At 63.7% G+C, this 21,663-nt stretch overlaps 2 protein-coding genes across 6 annotated transcripts; one reads left to right on the top strand and one right to left on the bottom strand.

Moving 5' to 3' along the window:
* Positions 1–9: 9 nt before the first annotated feature.
* Positions 10–12,148, top strand: NOXA1 (NADPH oxidase activator 1). Of its 3 annotated transcripts, none has more exons than XM_024346015.2 (14): positions 10–351; positions 2,895–2,977; positions 4,685–4,793; positions 5,600–5,734; positions 5,994–6,101; positions 8,508–8,567; positions 8,799–8,824; positions 8,960–9,065; positions 10,771–10,816; positions 10,947–11,005; positions 11,195–11,349; positions 11,492–11,606; positions 11,707–11,821; positions 11,945–12,148. In XM_024346015.2, exons 1-14 carry the CDS (start codon positions 175–177, stop codon positions 12,100–12,102), a joined length of 1,452 nt encoding a protein of 483 aa, XP_024201783.1. In that variant the 5' UTR covers positions 10–174; the 3' UTR covers positions 12,103–12,148. The 3 variants fall into 3 exon arrangements, with proteins under 3 accessions (XP_024201783.1, XP_024201785.1, XP_024201784.1); XM_024346016.3 differs by having other exon boundaries at positions 13–351; positions 11,966–12,148; XM_024346017.3 differs by lacking the exons at positions 10,771–10,816; positions 10,947–11,005.
* ENTPD8 (ectonucleoside triphosphate diphosphohydrolase 8) lies at positions 12,104–20,427 on the bottom strand. 3 transcript variants are annotated; one of them, XM_024346013.3, is made up of 10 exons: positions 20,110–20,427; positions 16,425–16,570; positions 16,232–16,349; positions 15,424–15,574; positions 15,134–15,293; positions 14,786–15,016; positions 13,757–14,020; positions 13,461–13,571; positions 12,946–13,080; positions 12,104–12,847 (listed from the first exon to the last, which is right to left on the bottom strand). In XM_024346013.3, the coding sequence occupies exons 2-10, from the start codon at positions 16,548–16,550 to the stop codon at positions 12,656–12,658; spliced, it is 1,488 nt and encodes a 495-aa protein (XP_024201781.1). In that variant the 5' UTR covers positions 16,551–16,570; positions 20,110–20,427; the 3' UTR covers positions 12,104–12,655. The 3 variants fall into 3 exon arrangements, with proteins under 3 accessions (XP_024201781.1, XP_024201780.1, XP_024201782.1); XM_024346012.3 differs by lacking the exon at positions 20,110–20,427 and adding an exon at positions 19,854–20,071; XM_024346014.3 differs by lacking the exons at positions 13,461–13,571; positions 20,110–20,427 and adding an exon at positions 19,854–20,076.
* Positions 20,428–21,663: the final 1,236 nt, after the last annotated feature.

Below are 21,663 nucleotides of genomic sequence, written 5' to 3'. Positions count from 1 at the left end.
CTGCCGCCAGGGGGCGCCGCGGGGCAGCGGGGTTGCACCTGGCGCTTGGCGCCCGCACCTCTGCCCGCCTCGGAGACCCCGCAGCCCCGCGCCGCCGCCTGGACCCGGCCCCGGCCCCGGCCCCGGCCCCTCCGCGGGATCCTGGCCCCTCCTCGAGCGCCGCCACGGGCCGCCATGGCCTCTCTGGGGGACCTGGTGCGCGCCTGGCACCTGGGCGCGCAGGCTGTGGATCGCGGGGACTGGGCCCGCGCCTTGCACCTCTTCTCGGGCGTCCCGGCGCCGCCCGCCAGGTTGTGCTTCAACGCGGGCTGCGTGCACCTGCTGGCCGGGGACGCCGAGGCCGCGCTGCGGGTGAGCGGGGCGTGGGGAGGCCGGTGCGGGCGACGCCTCCGCCTCGAGCCCCTGGGGAGGGCCCAGCGCCCCTCCCCGACCGTCACGGGGTCGCCCTGCCGCCCCCGACCCAGCGAACGCCCCGGCAGGTGGGAGCCGAGCAGTGGGGGCCGCACCTGAGCTAAGCGAGGCCGCGCTGGGGGGCGCGGCGGTCAACGGGAGAGGCCGGGGCCCGAGGGTGACTCACACCGGGAAGGGGGAAGCTGCTGGGCTGGGTCAGGCCCGAGGGGCCGCCCTGCCCTAAGGGGAAAGCGTTGCGCCTGTGGTCATGGCCGGGATACCGGGTCAGTCTCCTCCTCTGAGCCCTCAGCCCTCCCCCAGCCCACTCCCCGAAACAGCCAGGAGTCCAGGGTGCCAGGGTGCAGCGGCCAAGGCCCTGCACGGAGCCCGGTGCCCTTCTCGTGCCCGCTCGCGTTCCGGGGCCGCCTGTTCCTGCGCATCCCAAACGCCAGCGCTGCCCACCCCCGCTTAGTCCCAAGCACCCCGCAGAAGCAGGCAGGTGCCCACGGTTACTGAAGGCTCGGTGACAGCAGCGATTTAAAGGAGAGGGAACTGCGCGCTGTGGGAGGGTCTCCACGCCCCTGACTGGCAAAATATCCCCCTTGGAGGAGACTGGGCAAAGCGCATGAGACCCCCCTCTCTTGTGTCTTAAAGCTGCGTACAAATTTACAATCACCTCCATAATGATTTCATTTTTTTGTTTGTTTCAAAGATGGAGTCTCGTTCTGTCACCCAGGCTGAATGGAGTGCCGTGGCCCAATCTTGGCTCACTGCAACCTCTGCCTCCCGGGTTCAAGCAATTCTTCTGCCTCAGCCTCCCTAGTAGCTGGGAGTACAGGCGCCCACTACCACACCTGGCTAATTTAGTATTTTTAGTAGAAACGGGTTTCACCAGGTTGGTCAGGCTGGTCTTGAACTCCTGACCTCAGGTGATCCACCCTCCTCGGCCACCCATAGTGGTGGGATTACACACGTGAGCCACCTTGTCCGGCCCACAATGATTTCATTTTAAAATGTTATCCAAGAAAGGGAATGTAATCTTTAGACACCAGGTGGTTCAGCAACAAATCCTATGTCCGGGGCTAACCCAGTCACTTGTGCTCTTGTGCCTGGTTTCACTACAGAGAGGGGATGCAGTGAAAGTCATACGACTAACCCACAGCATATGCATGTTAGGAATATGGGAACTTAGGAAAGCAGATGGAACAGCTATGATTCATAAAGCCGATCATGTGAGGGGCAGCCCAGGGTACAGAGGGTGTCGCTGGAACTGCTGTCTCTTGTTAGGAGCCTTGTGTGACGTTTGGGGCAGACAGGTGGGTTCTGCTGGCCCTGAGCCGCCACCCCACATCAGGGCTGCGTGCCTGTGCTCAGCCGCCACACTTCACACCTGTGTGAACTCGGTTCAACGACAAGCCCCCACTCAGCCAGATTTGTGAAAGAGACCGTAGCACCCTTCCTGTCACACACATTTAACTGATGGCCACAGTCCCTGTTCAGAACCTTCTGTGTCCTCCTGAGTCTGGTTTAAGGAAGAGCTGTGCTTTACACACAGATAAACACATGAAGACGTGTGTTGTTCTTTCTGATTCTAATAGATTTCTAGGGTGTCATTTTGCATGAACTATCAAAAAAGGATTTTTATTTTATTTATTTTTTGAGACGGAATCTCGCTCTGTCTTGCAGTCTGGAGTGTAGTGGTGCGATCTTGGCTCACTGCAACCTCTACCTCCCGGGTTCAAGCGATTCTCCTGCCTCAACCTCCCAAGTAGCTGGGACTACAGGCGCGTGCCGCCATGCCCAGCTAATTTTTGTATTTTTAGTAGAGATGGGGTTTCACCATGTTGGCCAGGCTGGTCTCAAACTCCTGACCTCAGGTGATCCGCCCACCTCAGCTTCCCAACATGCTAGGATTACAGGCGTGAGCTAACATGCCCAGCCTGTAATGCAGTTCTTTAGCTGGTGACTCTGGGATCTGGGCTGTGTTATCTCGTCTCCAGTATGTGACAGCCAAGGTTGCCTGGGGTCAGGAGTTTGAGAATGTCTTGAACCCAGAGGCGGAGGCAGCAGTGAGCCAAGATCGAGCCACTGCACTCCAGCCTGGGTGACAGAGCGAGACCCCGTCTCAAAAAAAAAAAAAAAGGATTTTTAAAAGACAAAAATCTTGCATAACCCCACTCCCCAGAGGTAACTATTATTAACATACTGGAACACTTTTTTCGGGCCTCTGTCCTTGTGCGCATGGTAAACACGTCGGTTTTAGCAGCACCTCAGTGGGCTCTGCGCCTCGGACAGGTTGGGGTTGGGTGGGCTGTGGCAGCCTGAGTGGCGACAGCCCTGCCCAGGTGGGGGCTCCGAAGGTTCCTGGACAGGAGCAGGAGGGGCTGTGGGGGGTCCCCAGGGGCTGACGGAATTCCGTGGCCCTGTCACCCATCACGCTGTATCCGTGATGCTGTGTGACCAGGTTACAGACCTTGGCATCCCGTGGGCATTTTTGTCCCCAGGCATTTGACCAAGCCGTGACCAAGGACACCTGCATGGCGGTTGGCTTCTTCCAGCGAGGAGTGGCCAACTTCCAGCTGGCAAGGTGAGTACAGGGGTGCCTTGTTCCTTCTCTGACGGCCCTTTGTCTCCCTGCAGAGTCCACTCCTGCACCTCCTCCTCCTCCCTCTCCATCCACTCCCTCCTCTTGCCCACCCCCTCCTCCATGGTTCCTGGCTCCAGGGAAACCTGGGTCGAGACTGTGGCCCTCGCCTCTGCTGAGCGCCACCCTTGGACACAGGTCGTGGGGTCCTCACTGCTTACCTGGGCTCTCTGCACCATGTTCCTTCCTAAAGGAGCAATGAGGGAAAGGAGACCATCGGGACTGCAGACCAGGCCATGCCTCGGCCTCTCTGCTAGACACTCACAGGCCCCATCCCAGGAGGGCAGGCTCTGTGGGGAAGTGGATCACAGTCCCGAGAGCCTCGCAATCCTGAAATATCAAAACCCCTCAAATCTAAAATCCCAAAAAATATAATTCTAGAAAAAATAAAATTCTGTAAAAGATATTTATTTACTTTTTAAAAATTGTTTTGAGAAGGAGCCTTGCTCTGTCATCCAGGCTGGAGTGCAATTGTGCGATCTCGGCTCACTGCAACCTCCGCCTCCTGGGTTCAAGCGATTCTCCTGCCTTAGCCTCCCGGGTAGCTGGGATTACAGGCATGTGCCACCACGCCTGGCTAATTTTTGTATTTTTAGTAGAGACTGGGCATCACCATGTTGGCCAGGCTGGTCTCGAACTCCTGACCTCAGGTGATCCACCCGCCTCAGCCTCCCAAAGTGCTGGGATTACAGGAATGAGCCACCTCGCCCAGCCTATTTACATATTTTAAAGGGATTTATTTGAGAAACATAAAAACACGACGGAACCCTTCATTGGCCGATAAAATAGACAAAAATAACATACATATTTTTTCAAGCACAAATTCATGCACGCTAGCGACAGGCTCACGGGTGTGAGAACTACGAGCAGATGAACAGTGCTCATGAGGAGCTAGGTCAGAAGGGGGAAGACGTAGGTGCGTAGACTCTGGCTGGTGACTGTGTGCACCTGGCTTTATAACTGGTCATCAAAACACCAAGATGAACAACCCACCTTCTAACAAGATCCATCAAAGGCTTCAGGGACCACCACATACGCAGTCGCCCAGAGAGCCCGGATCTGGAGATATTTTACCTTTTAGAAAGGCAGATGAACGAAAAAGCCATCTCTTCCTTTACTGAAGAGTCCCAGCATTCGGGATTATGGCTGTGGGACTGTCCCTTTCTGGATTACGATCCAGACCCCTCTGGGGCAGCCTCTCCTTCAGATCGGCGCGGGAAGCCCGCCTGGAGGAGAGGCCTCTCCGGCAGGCGCTGGGGAGCTCCCAGCAAGGCTTGGAAGGAGGCTCAGAGTTTGGAGGGGGAGCCCCCATGGGGTGGGGGGCCTGAGAAGCAGGAGGGAAATAACCAGGGCTCTCTGCACGGTTCAGAAGAGAGGCTTGGGGGCGGGCAGGGGCCCAGGAAGCTGAGTCTGAGCTGGGAAGATGGTGGAGCCCCAGCACACAGCGACCCCCACACCCACTCAGCACACATGTGCATGGACCCCTGGCCCACCAGACCTGAGTGTGCAGACCTAGGCACCGCACTGCCCTCCCTCAGATCTCCTTGGAACCAGGTGCTGGGGGCGGCTGGAGCGGGGCTGGTGTGAAAGCTGCCTAACCCCAGCCCCGTCTCTGCCCTGTGCTGCTGAGGGGACCCTGGCTGCCCACAGGTTCCAGGAGGCTCTGTCTGACTTCTGGCTGGCCCTGGAGCAGCTGAGGGGCCACGCTGCCATCGACTACACGCAGCTGGGCCTGCGGTTCAAGCTGCAAGCCTGGGAGGTGAGGCCGGGTAGGGCTCACTGTGCTGCTGGCTGTGGGGCGTCCACGGGCGGTGGCACTGTCACAGGAGGGCCCTGTGGACTGGGGAGTGCCTCTGGCCGAAGCTCTTGGTGCCATGGAATACCCTGGCCACTCCTTGACCCGCAGGAGGTTCTGGTGGCAGTGGAGGTGGAGGGACCAATTTGTGCCATTTCAGGCCACCAGGGGTGGCTCCACCCAGGAGGAGGGCAGAGGCGAAAGGCTGCTGCGTGGGCAGGGAGCAGGCAGGGGGTCGTGCCCACCCTCCACTGTGCCCCCAGCCGTTTCCTGGCTGCCTGGAACGTGTTGGCACCGAGGGAGGGGTGCTGAGAGGGCCCTCCCACCAGACCCCAGAAATGCATCGCCCTGAAGCCTTCTGGGAATAGCATTGTCTTTTAGGACGAAAAGATGGAAGGGAAAGCCCACCGGTGTGGGTCTGGAGTCAGGGTTAAAGCCAGGTCGGGGCCAGGACACAGAGCGGTGCAGGTGGGGGCCCGCCAGCCCAGGACACAGAGCGGTGCAGGGGAGGGGCCCGCCAGCCCAGGACACAGAGCGGTGCAGGGGAGGGGCCGGGTGGGGGGATTGGGAGAGGAGCTGGGTGGGGAGATGGGGGAGAAGCCAGGTGGGGGGACTGGGGGAGAGGCCAGGTTGGGGAATGGGGGAGGGGCCGGGTGGGGGAATGGGGGAGGGGGTGGGTGGGCAGACCGAGGGAGGAGCTGGGTGGGGGAACCGGGGGAGGGCCTGGGTGGGGGATCAGGCCCCTGCCATCACCTTGGCCCCACTCCCAGGTGCTACACAATGTGGCGTCGGCACAGTGCCAGCTGGGGCTCTGGACAGAGGCGGCCAGCAGCCTAAGGGAGGCCATGTCCAAGTGGCCGGAGGGGTCCCTGAATGGCCTGGACTCAGCCCTGGACCAAGTGCAGGTGAGGAGTGCCAGCCTGGTCATGGTTTTGGGCTGGTGCCTACCAAAGCCCCTCAAGACCAATTTCATGAGATGAAGAAGCTTCCGGAGGGAGATGGCCCTAGTGCCCAGTTTCGGGTGCCAGGCGGGGGCTTCCTGTGGCCTGCGGGAAGGGGGTGGGGGGCCCAAGCGGCCCCTTCTGCTCCAAGGCGCAGGGGCTCTGCGGCTGCAGGCCTGGTTGGTCACCCTGTCTGCATCTGCTGGATACCCACCCCCTCCAGAGACGGGGCTCACTGCCGCCACGGCAGGTCCCCAGGGGCGAGGTCTTCCGGCCCCACCGGTGGCACCTGAAGCACCTGGAGCCCGTGGATTTCCTGGGCAAGGCCAAGGTAAAGGTGGGGACGGCGTCCTGGGGGATGGCGGCTGGTGCTGAGCCCTCGAACTGTGTTCCCAGGGATGGGGGGGTGTGCAGTCCAGGCCACCGTAAGGGCCAGGAGGGTAGAGAGTGGGCCCACAGCCATCCTCAAACTGGTGCCCACGGCAGGGGGGCGGTGCCCCAAATGGGGCTGTGAGCTTGAAGGCAGAGCCCACTAGAGCCGGCTGCATAGGAGGGGGCTCCAGCTCTCCCAACAAGGACCCTGTAGGTGCCACCCCGCCCCCAGACTGGGCCATGGCCACAGCCACAGCCTTGCAGCCTCCCAGAGTCCCTGCGTCTCTCTGCGTCCTTTCATGCCTTTGTGTCTCCCTGTGTCCCTGCCACAGACAGCGAGGTCCCGGGGGGGTCCCTGCGTCCCTGCCACAGATAGCGAGGTCCCGGGGTGGTCCCTGCGTCCCTGCCACAGACAGCGAGGTCCCGGGGGGGTGCCTGCGTCCCTGCCACAGATAGTGAGGTCCCGGGGTGGTCCCTGCGTCCCTGCCACAGACAGCGAGGTCCCGGGGGGGTGCCTGCGTCCCTGCCACAGATAGCGAGGTCCCGGGGGGGTGCCTGCGTCCCTGCCACAGACAGTGAGGTCCCGGGGTGGTCCCTGCGTCCCTGCCACAGACAGCGAGGTCCCGGGGTGGTCCCTGCGTCCCTGCCACAGACAGCGAGGTCCCGGGGGGGTGCCTGCGTCCCTGCCACAGACAGCGAGGTCCCGGGGGGGTCCCTGCGTCCCTGCCACAGACAGCGAGGTCCCGGGGGGGTGCCTGCGTCCCTGCCACAGACAGCGAGGTCCCGGGGGGGTCCCTGCGTCCCTGCCACAGACAGCGAGGTCCCGGGGGTGTGCCTGCGTCCCTGCCACAGATAGCGAGGTCCCGGGGGGGTGCCTGCGTCCCTGCCACAGCTAGCGAGGTCCCGGGGGGGTCCCTGCGTCCCTGCCACAGCTAGCGAGGTCCCGGGGGGGTCCCTGCGTCCCTGCCACAGACGGCGAGGTCCCGGGGGGGTGCCTGTGTCCCTGCCACAGCTAGCGAGGTCCCGGGGGCGATGCCTGTGTCCCTGCCACAGCTAGCGAGGTCCCGGGGGGGTCCCTGCGTCCCTGCCACAGCTAGCGAGGTCCCGGGGGGGTCCCTGCGTCCCTGCCACAGACAGCGAGGTCCCGGGGGGGTGCCTGTGTCCCTGCCACAGCTAGCGAGGTCCCGGGGGGGGTGCCTGTGTCCCTGCCACAGCTAGCGAGGTCCCGGGGGGGGTGCCTGTGTCCCTGCCACAGACAGCGAGGTCCCGGGGGGGTGCCTGCATCCCTGCCACAGATAGCGAGGTCCCGGGGGGGATGCCTGTGTCCCTGCCACAGATAGCGAGGTCCCGGTGGGGGGGTCCCTGCGTCCCTGCCACAGACAGCGAGGTCCCGGGGGGGGGTGCCTGTGTCCCTGCCACAGATAGCAAGGTCCCGGGGTGGTCCCTGTGTCCCTGCCACAGATAGCGAGGTCCCGGGGGGGTCCCTGCGTCCCTGCCACAGACAGCGAGGTCCCGGGGGGGGGGGTGCCTGTGTCCCTGCCACAGATAGCGAGGTCCCGGGGTGGTCCCTGTGTCCCTGCCACAGATAGCGAGGTCCCGGGGGGGGGGGTCCCTGCGTCCCTGCCACAGACAGCGAGGTCCCGGGGGGGGTGCCTGTGTCCCTGCCACAGATAGCGAGGTCCCGGGGGGTCTCCCTGTGTCCCTGCCACAGATAGCGAGGTCCCGGGGGGTCTCCCTGTGTCCCTGCCACAGATAGCGAGGTCTCACGGGGGCGGGGGCTGCAGTCCGACGGTCTGGGCCACGTCACGCCCACACTTGGGTCAGAGCCAGGCAACACCCCTAAAGTCACAGGAATGGGGAGCTGCTCACCCCCAAAGGCAGGGGGCGAAACATGGTGGAGAAGAAGAACTGGTGGGCAAAGACTGGGTCACCCTTGGCTGGCCACGCCCCTGACTGGCCACGCCCCATTGTCTGGCCACACCCCCTCAGTCACCTGCGCTGCGCCACGGCCGACTCCTGTGTGGCCCAGTGCAGCTGCCCAGCAGGGGAGGCCTGGGGTGGGCGAAGCCGGGCTCTGAGCTGTGTTAATGCATTAACTTAGAGTCCGCATATCACAGTAGAGTGCTGTTTATAAGAAACCAAAATGTTTTTAAAGTTGTGCTAAAAATAAGTTAACATTGCAGCAGATGTTTTTCTCCATCAGATATTTCCCTCCATGGTGGTCTGGCAGACGTGGGCCGGGCATGGGCAGCTGTCACCCAGCCCCTGGGGACTTAGAGCTGCGGGGCACGGTGGGGCGGGCTGCAGGGAGCAGACCCTGCTGGGCCGCTGATCCCTGACCCAGCATCCCCACTGTCCCCGCCAGGTGGTGGCCTCTGCCATCCCCGACGACCAGGGCTGGGGCGTCCGCCCTCAGCAGCCACAGGTGGGTTTGCGGCCCCTCAGACCCCTGCCTGGCCTCACCCAGCTTTCTGGGAAAGAAAATGCTGCACAAGCTCTGAGCCCTCCTGGGGCTGCAAAGTTCCTCTGATGGGAGGTGTGGGGTGGCCGTCCCATCCCTGTGTAAGACCTGGGGAAACCACTCTTCAAGGTTCAGGAGGAGGGAGGGCAGCCCCCGACCCTTAACCAGAGCGAGGTTGTTGCTTTGTGTCCACAGGGACCAGGAGCGAACCATGATGCCAGGTAGGAGGGGCTGGCTAGGCCCTGCGAGCGCGTCCCTTTCCTGCTGGGCAGAGGCCCTCCACATGGGGCCACGCGGGCCGGGCACAGGAGGGCAGTCAGATGGGCAGGGCCTGAGAGCCTCCCTCCTCTCCCTAGGTCCCTAATCATGGACTCCCCAAGAGCTGGCACCCACCAGGGCCCCCTAGATGCAGAGACAGAGGTCGGTGCTGACCGCTGCACGTCGACTGCCTACCAGGAGCAGGTGCGTGGGCCTGGGCCTCTTCCCCTGCTGGGGGTCGGTGCTTCTGCTGCCTCCGCAGACTGGGGACCACAATGGGACCAACATGAGGTGGACAGAGCTGGACAGAGCAGCTCACTGGGGGGTAGACAGGGCCGGGCTCACCCGTGGTCCTGGCCCAGCCCAGCCAGATGGGAGGATGCCTGGCTGTGCCCGAGGCGAGTGGGCATCGGCCATCAGGACAGGAGAGAGGTGGTGTCCAGTGGAGACATCCACGTATCCCTGCAGGCCCTCAGCCCCCAGGACCACCTCAGCTTGGCCATTGCCCCTCCCCTCCCACTGGGGTGCGAGTGACCAGGAGTGACCCAGCTGGGGACAGGCGGGAGGCAGGACAGCTCTGGAGGGGCCCCAAGGCTCCCGCCCCCCATGGGGGCCCAGCAGCGACTCCATCCCCCGAGTCCTCCCGGACACCCCGGCACCGGGGGAGAGGCGGAGGAAGGCAGGAACCCCAGCTGCTCCCAGGGTGGCAGCCGTGGGCGGAGGCTCTGCTGCAGGATCCGGGAGGCCCAGAGAAGGCACCTGCATTTCACGCTGAGCACATCTGAGGATGCGATCAGGAAGCAGCCCCGGCACTCTCTCTTTATGGATGCCCACTTCCAGTTTAACCATGGCATCCCGGGGGCAAGGGCGCCCTCCAAGCTGTGCTTCACTAATTCCCTCAGGGCTTGGAACTATTTGCCCAGTTCCCACGATGGGCCTTTAAGCTCTCGTCCTTCCTAACCTAAGGCAACTTCAACCATCTGATAAATCTAATAATAAGTTACAATCGAGGCCGGGCACAGTGGTCTGTAATCCCAGCACCGTGGGAGGCTGAGGTGGGAGGATTGCTTGAGCCTGGGAGGTGGAGGCTGCAGTGAGCCATGACAGTGCCACTCCACTCCGGCCTGGGCAAGACAGCAAGACCCTGTCTCAAAAAAAAAAAAAAAAAAAAAAAAAAAAAAAGCCAGGCGAAGTGGCTCACGCCTGTAATCCCAGCACTTTGGGAGGCCTAGGCGGGCGGATCACAAGATCAGGAGATCGAGACCATCCTGGCCAACATGGTGAAACCCTGTCTCTACTAAAAAATACAAAAAATTAGCTGGGTGTGGCGGCGGGCGCCTGTAGTCCCAGCTACTCAGGAGGCAGAGCCAGGAGAATGGCATGAACCCGGGAGGCGGAGCTTGTAGTGAGCCAAGATGGCGCCACTGCACTCCAGCCTGGGCGACAGAGCGAGACTCCCTCTCAAAAAACAGCAATGCCTGACCCTCAGGGTCTAGCCAGCGCTGGGCTGTGACTTTGTGACTTGCAGCTGGTGAACTCGTCTCCTGCTCAGTGCCCAACTCAGGGCCCACGGTTAACGTCGAGCCCACACAGAGGCCGGGGGCCAGGGACTGGGTCCTCAGCTTCCTGGGGTCACTGGGGAGCCCACCCACCTGGAGCTGCCACCTCGGTGGGCCTCGGGGGACGGGGTGCTCCCTCCTGGTGACAGGCAGCCTCTAGGTCTGCAGGGACCCAGCCCCATCCTAAGGCAGCCGACTTGTGGCCAGTGCCCTGAATTCAACACCCACAGGCCACCTGCTGGGTGCTGGCCGGGCACACAGGCCACACCCTTGGTGTGGGCTCTGCGAGGACAGTACCGGCCTCCAGCACCTGACCGCCCCAGCCCACCCAGCCTGTGCTTCTCTTGCAGAGGCCCCAGGTGGAGCAAGTTGGCAAACAGGCTCCTCTCTCCCCAGGTATGGGGGTCCTCAGCGGCGGGGTCCCCGGGTGAAGGAGGAAGCTGCTGGTGCATGGGTGCCGGCTGCCCTCCACCCACAGGGCCCACTTTGGTGGTAGTGGCTGTGTCAGTCTTGCTCTGTCCTACAGGGCTGCTGGCAATGGGGGGGCCTGGCCCCGGCCCCTGTGAGGACCCCGCGGGTGCTGGGGTAAGAGGCTCTAGACCCTTCACCTGTCAGTCACCTGAGGGAGGCTGAGGCCAAGCCCCATCCCTCAGAATCAAGGCTTGCAAGCCCCCCTCACCTGCCCAGTCTCTGTCCACACCCCTCGGGCTGAAGACGGCCCTGACCAGGCCCTGGGCCTCAGCGACCACCCCTCCCCCTCCTGCCTGGATCCAGGGAGCAGGTGCAGGGGGCTCCGAGCCCCTGGTGACTGTCACCGTGCAGTGCGCCTTCACGGTGGCCCTGAGGGCACGAAGAGGAGCCGACCTGTCCAGCCTGCGGGCACTGCTGGGCCAAGCCCTCCCTCACCAGGCCCAGCTTGGGCAACTCAGGTGGGCCAGAAAGCCCCTGGTGGCTGCGGTGGAGCTGGGCACCGCCCCGACTGAGGCAGCTGCTGGAAGAGGGGGTGGCAGAGGTCACTGCCCTCCCTGCAGGCCCCACCCAGGAGGCCCCCTCTGAGGAATCTCTTTGCAGTTACCTAGCCCCAGGTGAGGATGGGCACTGGGTCCCCATCCCCGAGGAGGAGTTGCTGCAGAGGGCCTGGCAGGACGCAGCTGCCTGCCCCAGGGGGCTGCAGCTGCAGTGCAGGGTGAGCCAAGGGCGAGGCAGGGGCAGGGGCACCCTGAGGGGCGGTGGAGGCCCCTCCTCCCAGTGCCCGGCCCGACCTGCAGCCCACTCTCCTGCCTCAGGGAGCCGGGGGTCGGCCGGTCCTCTACCAGGTGGTGGCCCAGCACAGCTACTCCGCCCAGGGGCCAGAGGACCTGGGCTTCCGACAGGGGGACACGGTGGACGTCCTGTGTGAAGGTAGGGTGGGCATGGCCCTTCCCAGGCAGCACTGCAGTGCCCAGGGTGTGGGGGGCTTAGGGCTCGGCCTGTGACGTGAGCAGACGTGGCACCCAGAGGCCACGCCTGGGTAACGCCCTGCAGAGCCCGATGTCCCCCTTGCAGTGGACCAGGCATGGCTGGAGGGCCACTGTGACGGCCGCATCGGCATCTTCCCCAAGTGCTTCGTGGTCCCTGCCGGCCCTCGGATGTCAGGAGCCCCCGGCCGCCTGCCCCGATCCCAGCAGGGAGATCAGCCCTAACGATGCTGTGTCCATGATGCTTTTAATAAAAACAACCCCCACTGCAGTCTCACCCTCCAAGTGGGTGTGGGAGGCCGGGCTGGCCCAGCAGAAGCCCCCAGGCCTGGACTCCATCCATCTGCTCAGACAACAGCAGGGAGAGCGGGGGTCCAGGTGGGGCAGCTCCCTCCCCTCCGCCCCTCTCCGCCCCTCCTGAGGCCCCATCAGGAGCAGGACCCCTGTGCCTCCGTGGTCTTGCCCTGTTTGCAGGCAGCATGTGGCCCTGCAGTCACACAGCCTGGAGACACCACGAGTCCTGGCGGCCTGTGTGCAGAAAGGCACCTACGGCCCTGGAAGCCCAGTTGCGGAAGGAGGTGGGGGGAGGGACGCCGGGAGGGGAGGCCATGCAGCCTCTGTGGCCAGCACCACCCTGACGGTGCCCTGGAGGTGGCTGTCACCTGACCGTGGGCAGAGCCACAGAGCAAGGCCCCACGGCGCTCAGGGCTCAGGAAGGCTCCAGCATCCGGGACGCAGCTGCCTGTGGGCTCTGTGGGGGCCCACCTCCGCCTTCCCACTAGTCCTGCAACCAGAAGAGCTGGACCAAGGCAGCCCCCACCACTGCCACCAGGGCCAGCACCATGAACACCACTTTGGCCACCCAGACGCCGTAGCTCTCTGCCCGCCACTGAGCCGGCGCATCAGCCGGGATCATCCCGGTCAGGTTCAGCATGTAGCCCAGTGTCCAGCCAATGTCCACACCGCCCGCCTGCGGGACACACGGCTGCTCAGGGCTGCGGGGCAGCTACCCCAAGACCACGACCTGCCCGCGCCCATGCCCCGCCCACGCCCAGGGGAGGCAGTCACCTGCTTTCGGAACTCGAGGCTGGGCCAGGTCTCCTCGCTGAACCCGTAGCCCTCGTGCAGGAGGGTGAGGATGTACAGGCCTGAGGCACAGTAGTCCCGCAGCCAGCGGTCCTGCCCAGGGTAGCTGGCCTCCACCTGGGGCCCAGGAGACCAAGAGGCGAGGTGAGGGCCCCTGATCCCCAGTCATGCGGGGACCGCCCCATCTGTCCTGGCCAACCTGAGCACGCAGACAACAAGAGGGTGCCGGGCAGTGGTAGAGAGCCCCTCCCTGGCCCCACCGACCAGTTACGTGGTGCGGGTTGCGGCCCCTTCTTGGCGGGCCAGAGGCTGGGCCCAGCTGCAGCCGTGGCCACGGCCTCCTACCTGGAGTGGCACGGCCTGGAGCTGTCCTCTGCCCTTGCCTCCCCCGGCCCTGCTGGCCGTGCTGCCCAGAATGAGGCTCCAGCATCCTGCCCGGGGCAGCCCTGCACCCTCAGGGACCCTCGCTGCAGCCAGGGAGCCCAGGGCCCACCCACCAGTTTCCAGGGCCTCTGGCAAAACTCCCAGATGGTGGCGTTGACCGTGCTCAGGGGCTGCCCGGAGGTGAGGTTCAGGAAGTGGAAGGTGTAGTAGAAGTTGGAGAAGGCCTGAGTGAGAGGGGAGGTGGCTGTGCCTTCGCTGTGGCCACGCTGGGCCAGATCCCCACCCCACCCGGGCTCCCAGAGCCCCTAAGAGCCAGCCTGGGCCCCTCCTGGGCCTGCTGGAGTCAGACAGGCACCTGAGGCCTCACAAGGAAGCCCGGACCCCTGGTGGGGGCAGTGTGGGTGCTCACATAGAACTGGCCCCGCAGCGGGGGCTGGTAGACCCCGTCAAAGGCGCAGTCCTCCTGGCCCTGGCAGCTGGAGAAGTTGAAAAGTTCCCGGATGGCTGAGACGCAGGCCCCAGGGTTGCCTGTCCCTTCAACTGTGAGGTTCTGGGGGAGGCTCAGCGGGGGCGTGGTGTGGACACAGGGTGACTCATACAGCGGGCCCAGGGCCAGTGTGGTCTGGTAGCCGCTGAGGTAGCACGGGTGACGGAGCAGGGCAGCCGGGCGGCTCTGCAGAGGGCAGGGAGGCCTGAGCACCAGCCCCACACCTGCAGCCCTGTGCCCCCTCCCCGGGGCCGGATGACCCACGCCAGCCCTACACCCATACCCTGTGCGCCCTCCCCAGGGTCTGATGACCCACGCCAGCCCTGTGCCCATACCCTGTGCCCCCTCCCCGGGGCCGGATGACCCACGCCAGCCCTACACCCATACCCTGTGCACCCTCCCCGGGGCCGGATGACCCACGCCAGCCCTACACCCCTACCCTGTGCCCCCTCCCCGGGGCCGGATGACCCACGCCAGCCCTACACCCATACCCTGTGTGCCCTCCCCAGGGTCTGATGACCCACGCCAGCCCTACACCCATACCCTGTGCCCCCTCCCCGGGGCCGGATGACCCACGCCAGCCCTACACCCATACCCTGTGCACCCTCCCCGGGGCCGGATGACCCACGCCAGCCCTACACCCATACCCTGTGCCCCCTCCCCGGGGCCGGATGACCCACGCCAGCCCTACACCCATACCCTGTGCGCCCTCCCCGGGGTCTGATGACCCACGCCAGCCCTACACCCATACCCTGTGCGCCCTCCCCAGGGCCTGATGACCCACGCCAGCCCTACACCCATACCCTGTGCACCCTCCCCGGGGCCGGATGACCCACGCCAGCCCCGGGCCCATACCCTGTGCACCCTCCCCGGGGCCGGATGACCCACGCCAGCCCTGTGCCCATAGCCCTGTTCCCACAGCCCCATGCACCCTCCCCAGGGCCAGCTGACCTGCACCAGCCCCACGAGGAGCCTGCTCAGCATCTGGTCCCGTCCAAAGCACAGGTAGCTGTGAGTGTAGACGCTGTAGTCGGAGCCGTAGAGGCGAAAATCGGCCTGGGTGCTCTTGTCCAAGATGGGGCCCCCAGGCACGAACGTGATCTGGGTGGAGGCCCCTCCCATGTCCAGGGCACCCACCAGCATCTCCTCCGGAGGCTGGATCCATTCTCCAGTGAAGGAGTACTGGGCACAGAAGGGGCCACTCAGCTGGGAGCAGCCACCCGGACCCCGCCCCGGTCAGCCAGCCCCAGACACCAGCCCCTCGCAGACCAGCCCCCGCCCTCAGGCTGCCTGTGGCACCTTGACCAGTGTCCCCAAGCCGTAGTTGACAGTGATCCAACCAAAGGCACCTTCGGCCTGCCCGGCCAGGAGCTCGGCACCCCAAAAGTCCACGGGAGACCGGCCCAGGACCTGGGTGACTGCTGCAAAGATGTCCCTGGCCTGAGAGCTGTTCTTCCGGCTGGGCACAGAGGACCACGGGCTGGAGCTGGCTGGAAGCCTGGGCCCGGCCCCACCCTGCCTGCCACGCTGGCTGAGACCATGGCTTCTGTAGCCACTCCCCGTGGGTGCCAAGGCCACGCCTGCCTCACCTGAGCAACCTCATGCCAGCCGTGGCCCCCAGGAACGTGGGTGTTTTCCGATGCTGGGCCTCTGGGATCAGCACCAGCGCCTCCTCCAAGCAGCCCTGCAGGCTCTCACCAGCCTGTGCAGGATTAGAAGTGTAGGAGGAGATTCCAGGCCCTGGAACAGCAGCCGGGGACAGAGCTCCAGACCCCGCAGGCTGGCTGGGCTGAAAGGCAGCCCCCAAAGACGTGACCACCTCCTGCCCCCTGGTGCGGCCACCAGCCAAGGGCTGCGTGGAGCGCTCAGGCTGAAGGAAGCAGGAAGGACCCTAACCCAGAGCCTCTGGAGGGGGTACGGCCCTGTCCGCACCTTGTTTTCAGACTTCTAGAATGCTGAGAAATAAGCTGCTACTGTTTTAAGCCCCCAATTTGTGGTAATTTGTTACCAGAGCCCCCAGGAAACAAATTCGGGGCCTCCTGTTTTCCCCTCTCAGGATCCTGGAGTGCAGGCACCCCTGTAACTACCGGCCTCGGCTGCCAGCACCACGTGGTGCCAGGGTGGGGAGCACCAGGGGCCAGAGAGGGTCAGGGCTGGAGGCAGCAGATGCTGGGCAGACCCAGGCCAGGCCATGAGAATCTGACTGCTTACCAGGATCAGGCAGGGAGGTCCCCAGAGTGCCACCGCGTGAATGCAGGCTCTGGCCCAGCACCCATGCCTGGCGTGTGAGCTCAGCCAAGTCACTGAACCTCTCCAAACCCTTTCCGTGCAGCTGGGAATCCCAGCCAGGCAGCAACAGGCAGGTCCCAGCACCGGGCTGCAGAACAGCCCACTAACCTTCCACCTGGCAGGCCAGGGCCTGGCTGACCACACCCGTGCCATTCTCCTTGTTCGCCGGCCACTGATACAGGAAGAGGGACGTGTGGGAGGAGCCCGCATCAAACACGATCCCAAACTGGGGAGACAGTGGGATGAGTGGGAGGCAACACCTGTGGACCCGGCCCGGCCTCCCCTGCCGGCGGGGACGCACCTTGATGTCTGTGGGCAGGAGCACGCTGGTGGCCTCCACCAGGAGGAGAATGAGTGCCATGAGGCCTGAGACCCCCGAGGCCCCCAGCAGGGCCAAGAAGACCTGCTCCTTCTGGGACAGCCCCATGGTGCAGGTGGTACTGGTTCCTGTGGGGGGACGGCCGTGGGCACCCAGGCTGCACTTGGTGTCCCCATCCCGCCCTCTAGAGGCAGAGGCTTCGCTCCCCGTCTCCCTGGAGACGCACCCCTGGACAGCCACTTGCCTTAGAGGCATCTCCGGGGCTCAGACGGCCTCCCGTGGCCTTAGAGGCATCCCCGGGGCTCAGACGCCTCCCGTGGCCTTAGAGGCATCCCCGGGGCTCAGACGCCTCCCGTGGCCTTAGAGGCATCCCCGGGGCTCAGACGCCTCCCGTGGCCTTAGAGGCATCCCCGGGGTTCAGACGCCTCCCGTGGCCTTAGAGGCATCCCCGGGGTTCAGACGCCTCCCGTGGCCTTAGAGGCATCCCCGGGGCTCAGACGCCTCCCGTGGCCAAGGACCACTCCCCAGGAGCCACGCCTGCCAGGGGTGCCATGGGCATCAGAGGGCCCTGTGGGAGGGGGGCGGGGGGCAGCAGAGGCCTCGTCTGGGGACACAGCCCCAGCAGGATCCAAGTAGCCCCCTCGGACCCCCTCGGATGGGACTCGCGGAGCTGCCCCCACCATGTGATGGGGCCACCCTGTGTCCCCACCCCTCGGTCCTGCCTCTCCCGTGCCACCCTCCCCAGGAGCAGCCACAGCTCCAGCCTGCACTGGGGGCCCAGGGCTCTGCCTCCTCTCTGCGGCCCCCACCCCAGGCTCTCCCAGGGTGGGGGTTTCTCTCTGGAGCCCTGAGGGGACTGTTGCCGAGGGGCTGTGGGTGAACCCAGGGTGAGGCCAGCCATCCTAGGAAGCCGAGTGTGAGGCTTCTTAACAACATCGGTTTCTCTGGAAATCCAGCCCAAGGCTTCCCTAATCTGACTCTGCACCTTCTTAGCTGGCGCCAGATGGCGCCTGGTCAGGAGGTGGACCCAGGGATGCCATCTGAGGGGCCTGGGCTTCTCTAGCCCTGTGGCCGAGGTGTCCACCTCCTTCTCTGCCCAAACGCCCAGCAAGGGTCTCAGCTCTCAAACTACCCAGGCCGACCCTGTGCCCCATACAGCCCCACTTCACACGGGTACCACTGCCAAAGGAGTGGTCAAAGCCAGAAGCTGCCTGCCAAGGTCCCGGCACCTGAACCCCATGTGACCGTGTCGTATCGTGTTCCCCCGGGAAACGCTGCACCCACACTGAGTGGCAGGCGCGGGTGCTGCCCTGGTCCTGACCTGGGGCTCCCGGGCACGTGGAAAGTGGGGCACGCTGTGGGGTCCTCACGCAATTCTGTATGTCCGGGGGATATAAGCCCATTTTAAGGAGGGTAGATGACAGAGGCTCAGAGAGGACAGGAGGCCGGTCCAGCCCAGACAGGGCCCAGCCTGTGTCCCCAACCAGCACCCAGCCCACAGGCCACCTCATAGGGACAAACAGGTGACAGGGGCCAGGAATACAGGGACTCCACACCCAGAAGATGTAGCCACCTGAGACCCCCAGGCCTGAGCCTCCAGGTAGGCAAAGAGGTTGGGGCAACCTCTCCCACACTCAAAAGACCCCCAAGACCAGAACAGCCTCCCAGATCAGAACAGCTCCCCAGACCAGGACAGCCCCCCCAGACCAGGACAGCCCCCCCGAGACCAGGACAGCCCCCCCAGACCAGGACAGCCCCCCCGAGACCAGGACAGCCCCCCCAGACCAGGACAGCCCCCCCAGACCAGGACACCCCCTCAGACAGAACAGTCCCCCAGACCAGGACAGCCCCCCCAGACCAGGACACCCCCTCAGACAGAACAGTCCCCCAGACCAGGACAGCCCCCCAGACCAGGACAGCCCCCCCCAAGACCAGGAGAGCCCCCCAGACCAGGACACCCCCTCAGACAGAACAGTCCCCCAGACCAGGACAGCCCCCCCAGACCAGGACAGCCCCCCAGACCAGGACAGCCCCCCCCAGACCAGGACAGCCCCCCCCAGGCCAGGAGAGCCCCCCAGGCCAGGACACCCCCTCACACAGAACAGTCCCCGAGATCAGGACAGCCCCCCCAGACCAGGACACCCCCTCACACAGAACAGACTCCCAGATCAGGACAGCCCCCCAGACCAGGACAGCCCCCCCCAGACCAGGACAGCCCCCCCAGACCAGGACAGCCCCCCCAGACCAGGACACCCCCTCACACAGAACAGTCCCCGAGACCAGGACAGCCCCCCCAGACCAGGACACCCCCTCACACAGAACAGACTCCCAGATCAGGACAGCCCCCCAGACCAGGACAGCCCCCCCCAGACCAGGACAGCCCCCCCAGACCAGGACAGCCCCCCCAGACCAGGACACCCCCTCACACAGAACAGACTCCCAGATCAGGACAGCCCCCCAGACCAGGACAGCCTCCCCCAGACCAGGACAGCCCCCCAGACCAGGACAGCCTCCCCCAGACCAGGACAGCCCCCCAGACCAGGACACCCCCTCACACAGAACAGACTCCCAGATCAGGACAGCCCCCAGACCAGGACAGCCCCCCAGACCAGGACAGCCCCCCCCAGACCAGGACAGCCCCCCCAGACCAGGACAGCCCCCCAGACCAGGACAGCCCCCCCCAGACCAGGAGAGCCCCCCAGACCAGGACACCCCCTCACACAGAACAGACTCCCAGATCAGGACAGCCCCCCAGACCAGGACAGCCCCCCAGACCAGGACAGCCCCCCCCAGACCAGGACAGCCCCCCAGACCAGGACAGCCCCCCCAGACCAGGACAGCCCCCCCAGACCAGGACAGCCCCCCAGACCAGGACAGCCCTCCCCAGACCAGGAGAGCCCCCCAGACCAGGACACCCCCTCACACAGAACAGACTCCCAGATCAAGACAGCCCCCCAGACCAGGACAGCCCCCCAGACCAGGACACCCCCTCACACAGAACAGACTCCCAGATCAGGACAGCCCCCCAGACCAGGACAGCCCCCCCAGACCAGGACAGCCCCCCAGACCAGGACACCCCCTCACACAGAACAGACTCCCAGATCAGGACAGCCCCCCAGACCAGGACAGCCCCCCCAGACCAGGACACCCCCTCACACAGAACAGTCCCTGAGACCAGGACAGCCCCCCTAGACCAGGACACCCCCTCACACAGAACAGACTCCCAGATCAGGACAGCCCCCCAGACCAGGACAGCCCCCCCAGACCAGGACATCCCCTCACACAGAACAGTCCCTGAGACCAGGACAGCCCCCCTAGACCAGGACACCCCCTCACACAGAACAGACTCCCAGATCAGGACAGCCCCCCAGACCAGGACAGCGCCCCCAGGACATCCCTTTGGACCCTCACCTGGGCTGGCTGCCCACTTCCCGGAGAGGCAAGGAGGAAGCTGTGCTTAGGCGCGTCTGTGTCCGCGCACCTGGCGTCCAGCCTCTCCCTGCCCCTGGGTCCAGGACAGCTGGGGTGGGAGGGGCAGGGCGGTGACAGCCTCGGGCGATGCGCTGTGCACCTGGCTCCAGGGCCCGCAGGCTGAGGCCAGCGCCCAAGGTCGCCCCGCCCACTCCACCCTCGGGTCCCCCGCCCAGGGTCTCCCCGCATCTCCCACCTGCGGGTCTGTCTCGGTGCCCAGGGTCGCCCCGCCCCTGGGGCTGTGGGAGGCAGGAGAGGGAAGCTGAGGAGGAGCCTGGAGCTGCGAGGGGCAGAACTCCGGGACCCCGCCCCCCACGGCCTGCAGCCGCGCTCTTGACCCCGGCCCGGACTTTACCCCTCTTGCCGCCCGGCCCGGGCAGGTCGGAGTCAGGTGACCCCGAAGGTCCAGGCCCGGGGCGGGGGCGGAAGCGCCTGCAGCCCCGCGGCGCCCGTCGTTTTCCATTTGCAGCCACTCTGCCTTTCCCGCTCGCCGTGGGTCCCGGGGCCGCCGCCGTAGGGGTCCCGGCCTCTGAAGCGGGGGCGGGGCTGGGGACGGGGAGGGGCGGGGCCAGGGCCGGGGCTGGGTGGGGCTGGGGGTGTTGGGGGGCGGGGAATAGGGTGGGGGAATGGGGGGGGGCGGTGAATTCCTGTCTGTGTGAGATCCAAGAACCCTCTTGGGGTCTCAATCGGGACTCTCTTTACTGGTAGCATATTTGGTGTCATGTGTGTGCATTTTTGTGCTTTTTCTTGGTGATTTCACTGTTTATAATGGCGTCTCAGCATAGTGCAGAGATGCAAGAAGGCTGAGATGCACTTTACGGAGAAAACACACATTGGATAAGCTTTATTCGTGCAAGAGTTAGCGCTGTTGGCCATGAGTTCAATGTTAGTGATACAATACATATTAAATAAGGTGCCCTTAAACAAAAATACACATAAAAGAAGGTTTTATTAATATATTGATCATTTAACAAAAATGTGACCAGAAGCTTGCAGGAACATAACTTTGCATTTCCCTTAGGAGCAATAGTTTAGCATATTCTTTAATTCAGTGTTTGCAGCAACTTTATACCACTAGCTGCCATGGGTCGTAAGAGTCAAATGTGTTTGTTGAGGATTTTTGCAGTTGTGTTCAACAAAGTTGCATAGTTTTCTTTTTTAGTCCTGGTTTCTGTATGGGGATAATGCTGGGCTTATAAAATGAATCTGGGAAGTTGTCCTTCTTTTTTTTTTTTTTTTTTTTTTTTTTTTGAGATGGAGTCTCGCTCTGTCACCCAGGCTAGAATGCAATGGTGCGGACTTGGCTCACTGCAACCTCCACCTCCCAGGTTCAAGCGATTCTCCTGCCTCAGTCTCCGGAGTAGCTGGGATTACAGGTGCCTGCCACCATGCCTGGCTAATTTTTTGTATTTTCAGTAGAGATGGGGTTTCACCATGTTGGCCAGGATGGTCTCAAACTCCTGACCTTGCAATCCGCCCGCCTCAGCCTCCCAAAGTGCTGGAATTACAGGCATGAGCCACCGCGCCCAGCCAGCTGTCCTTGTTTTATTTTGTGGAAGGGATTTGAAAAATTTGTATTAAATTTCTTCTTTAAATATTTTGTATAATTTGGTGGTAAAACCATCTGAGCCAGTACTTTCCTTTTTAGAAAAGTTTTAAAGTACAAATTCAGTTTATTTAATACTTAATAGGATTGTTCAAGTTGTCTATTTAATGAGTTTTGGTAGTTTGTGGCTTTCAAGGAATTGGT

This window comes from Pan troglodytes, chromosome 11 (assembly GCF_028858775.2).
Source record: "Pan troglodytes isolate AG18354 chromosome 11, NHGRI_mPanTro3-v2.0_pri, whole genome shotgun sequence".
NCBI lineage: Eukaryota > Metazoa > Chordata > Mammalia > Primates > Hominidae > Pan > Pan troglodytes.
The sequence above is the reverse complement of the archived record's forward strand: the minus strand, read 5'-3'. Positions and strand labels throughout refer to the sequence as shown.

What these genes read in the sequence shown, in the direction of transcription:
- NOXA1 (XM_024346015.2), top strand. Translation starts at nt 175, where the DNA reads ATGGCCTCTCTGGGGGACCTGGTGCGCGCCTGGCACCTGGGCGCGCAG. An exon ending in AGGACCCCGCGGGTGCTGGG is followed by an intron (nt 11,006 to 11,194) that starts GTAAGAGGCTCT and finishes GCCTGGATCCAG; the next exon opens with GGAGCAGGTGCAGGGGGCTC. An exon ending in GCCCAGCTTGGGCAACTCAG is followed by an intron (nt 11,350 to 11,491) that starts GTGGGCCAGAAA and finishes ATCTCTTTGCAG; the next exon opens with TTACCTAGCCCCAGGTGAGG.
- ENTPD8 (XM_024346013.3), bottom strand. Translation starts at nt 16,550, where the DNA reads ATGGGGCTGTCCCAGAAGGAGCAGGTCTTCTTGGCCCTGCTGGGGGCC. An exon ending in GCTTGGGGACACTGGTCAAG is followed by an intron (nt 15,017 to 15,133) that starts GTGCCACAGGCA and finishes TTCTGTGCCCAG; the next exon opens with TACTCCTTCACTGGAGAATG. An exon ending in GCCTCGAGTTCCGAAAGCAG is followed by an intron (nt 12,848 to 12,945) that starts GTGACTGCCTCC and finishes TGTGTCCCGCAG; the next exon opens with GCGGGCGGTGTGGACATTGG.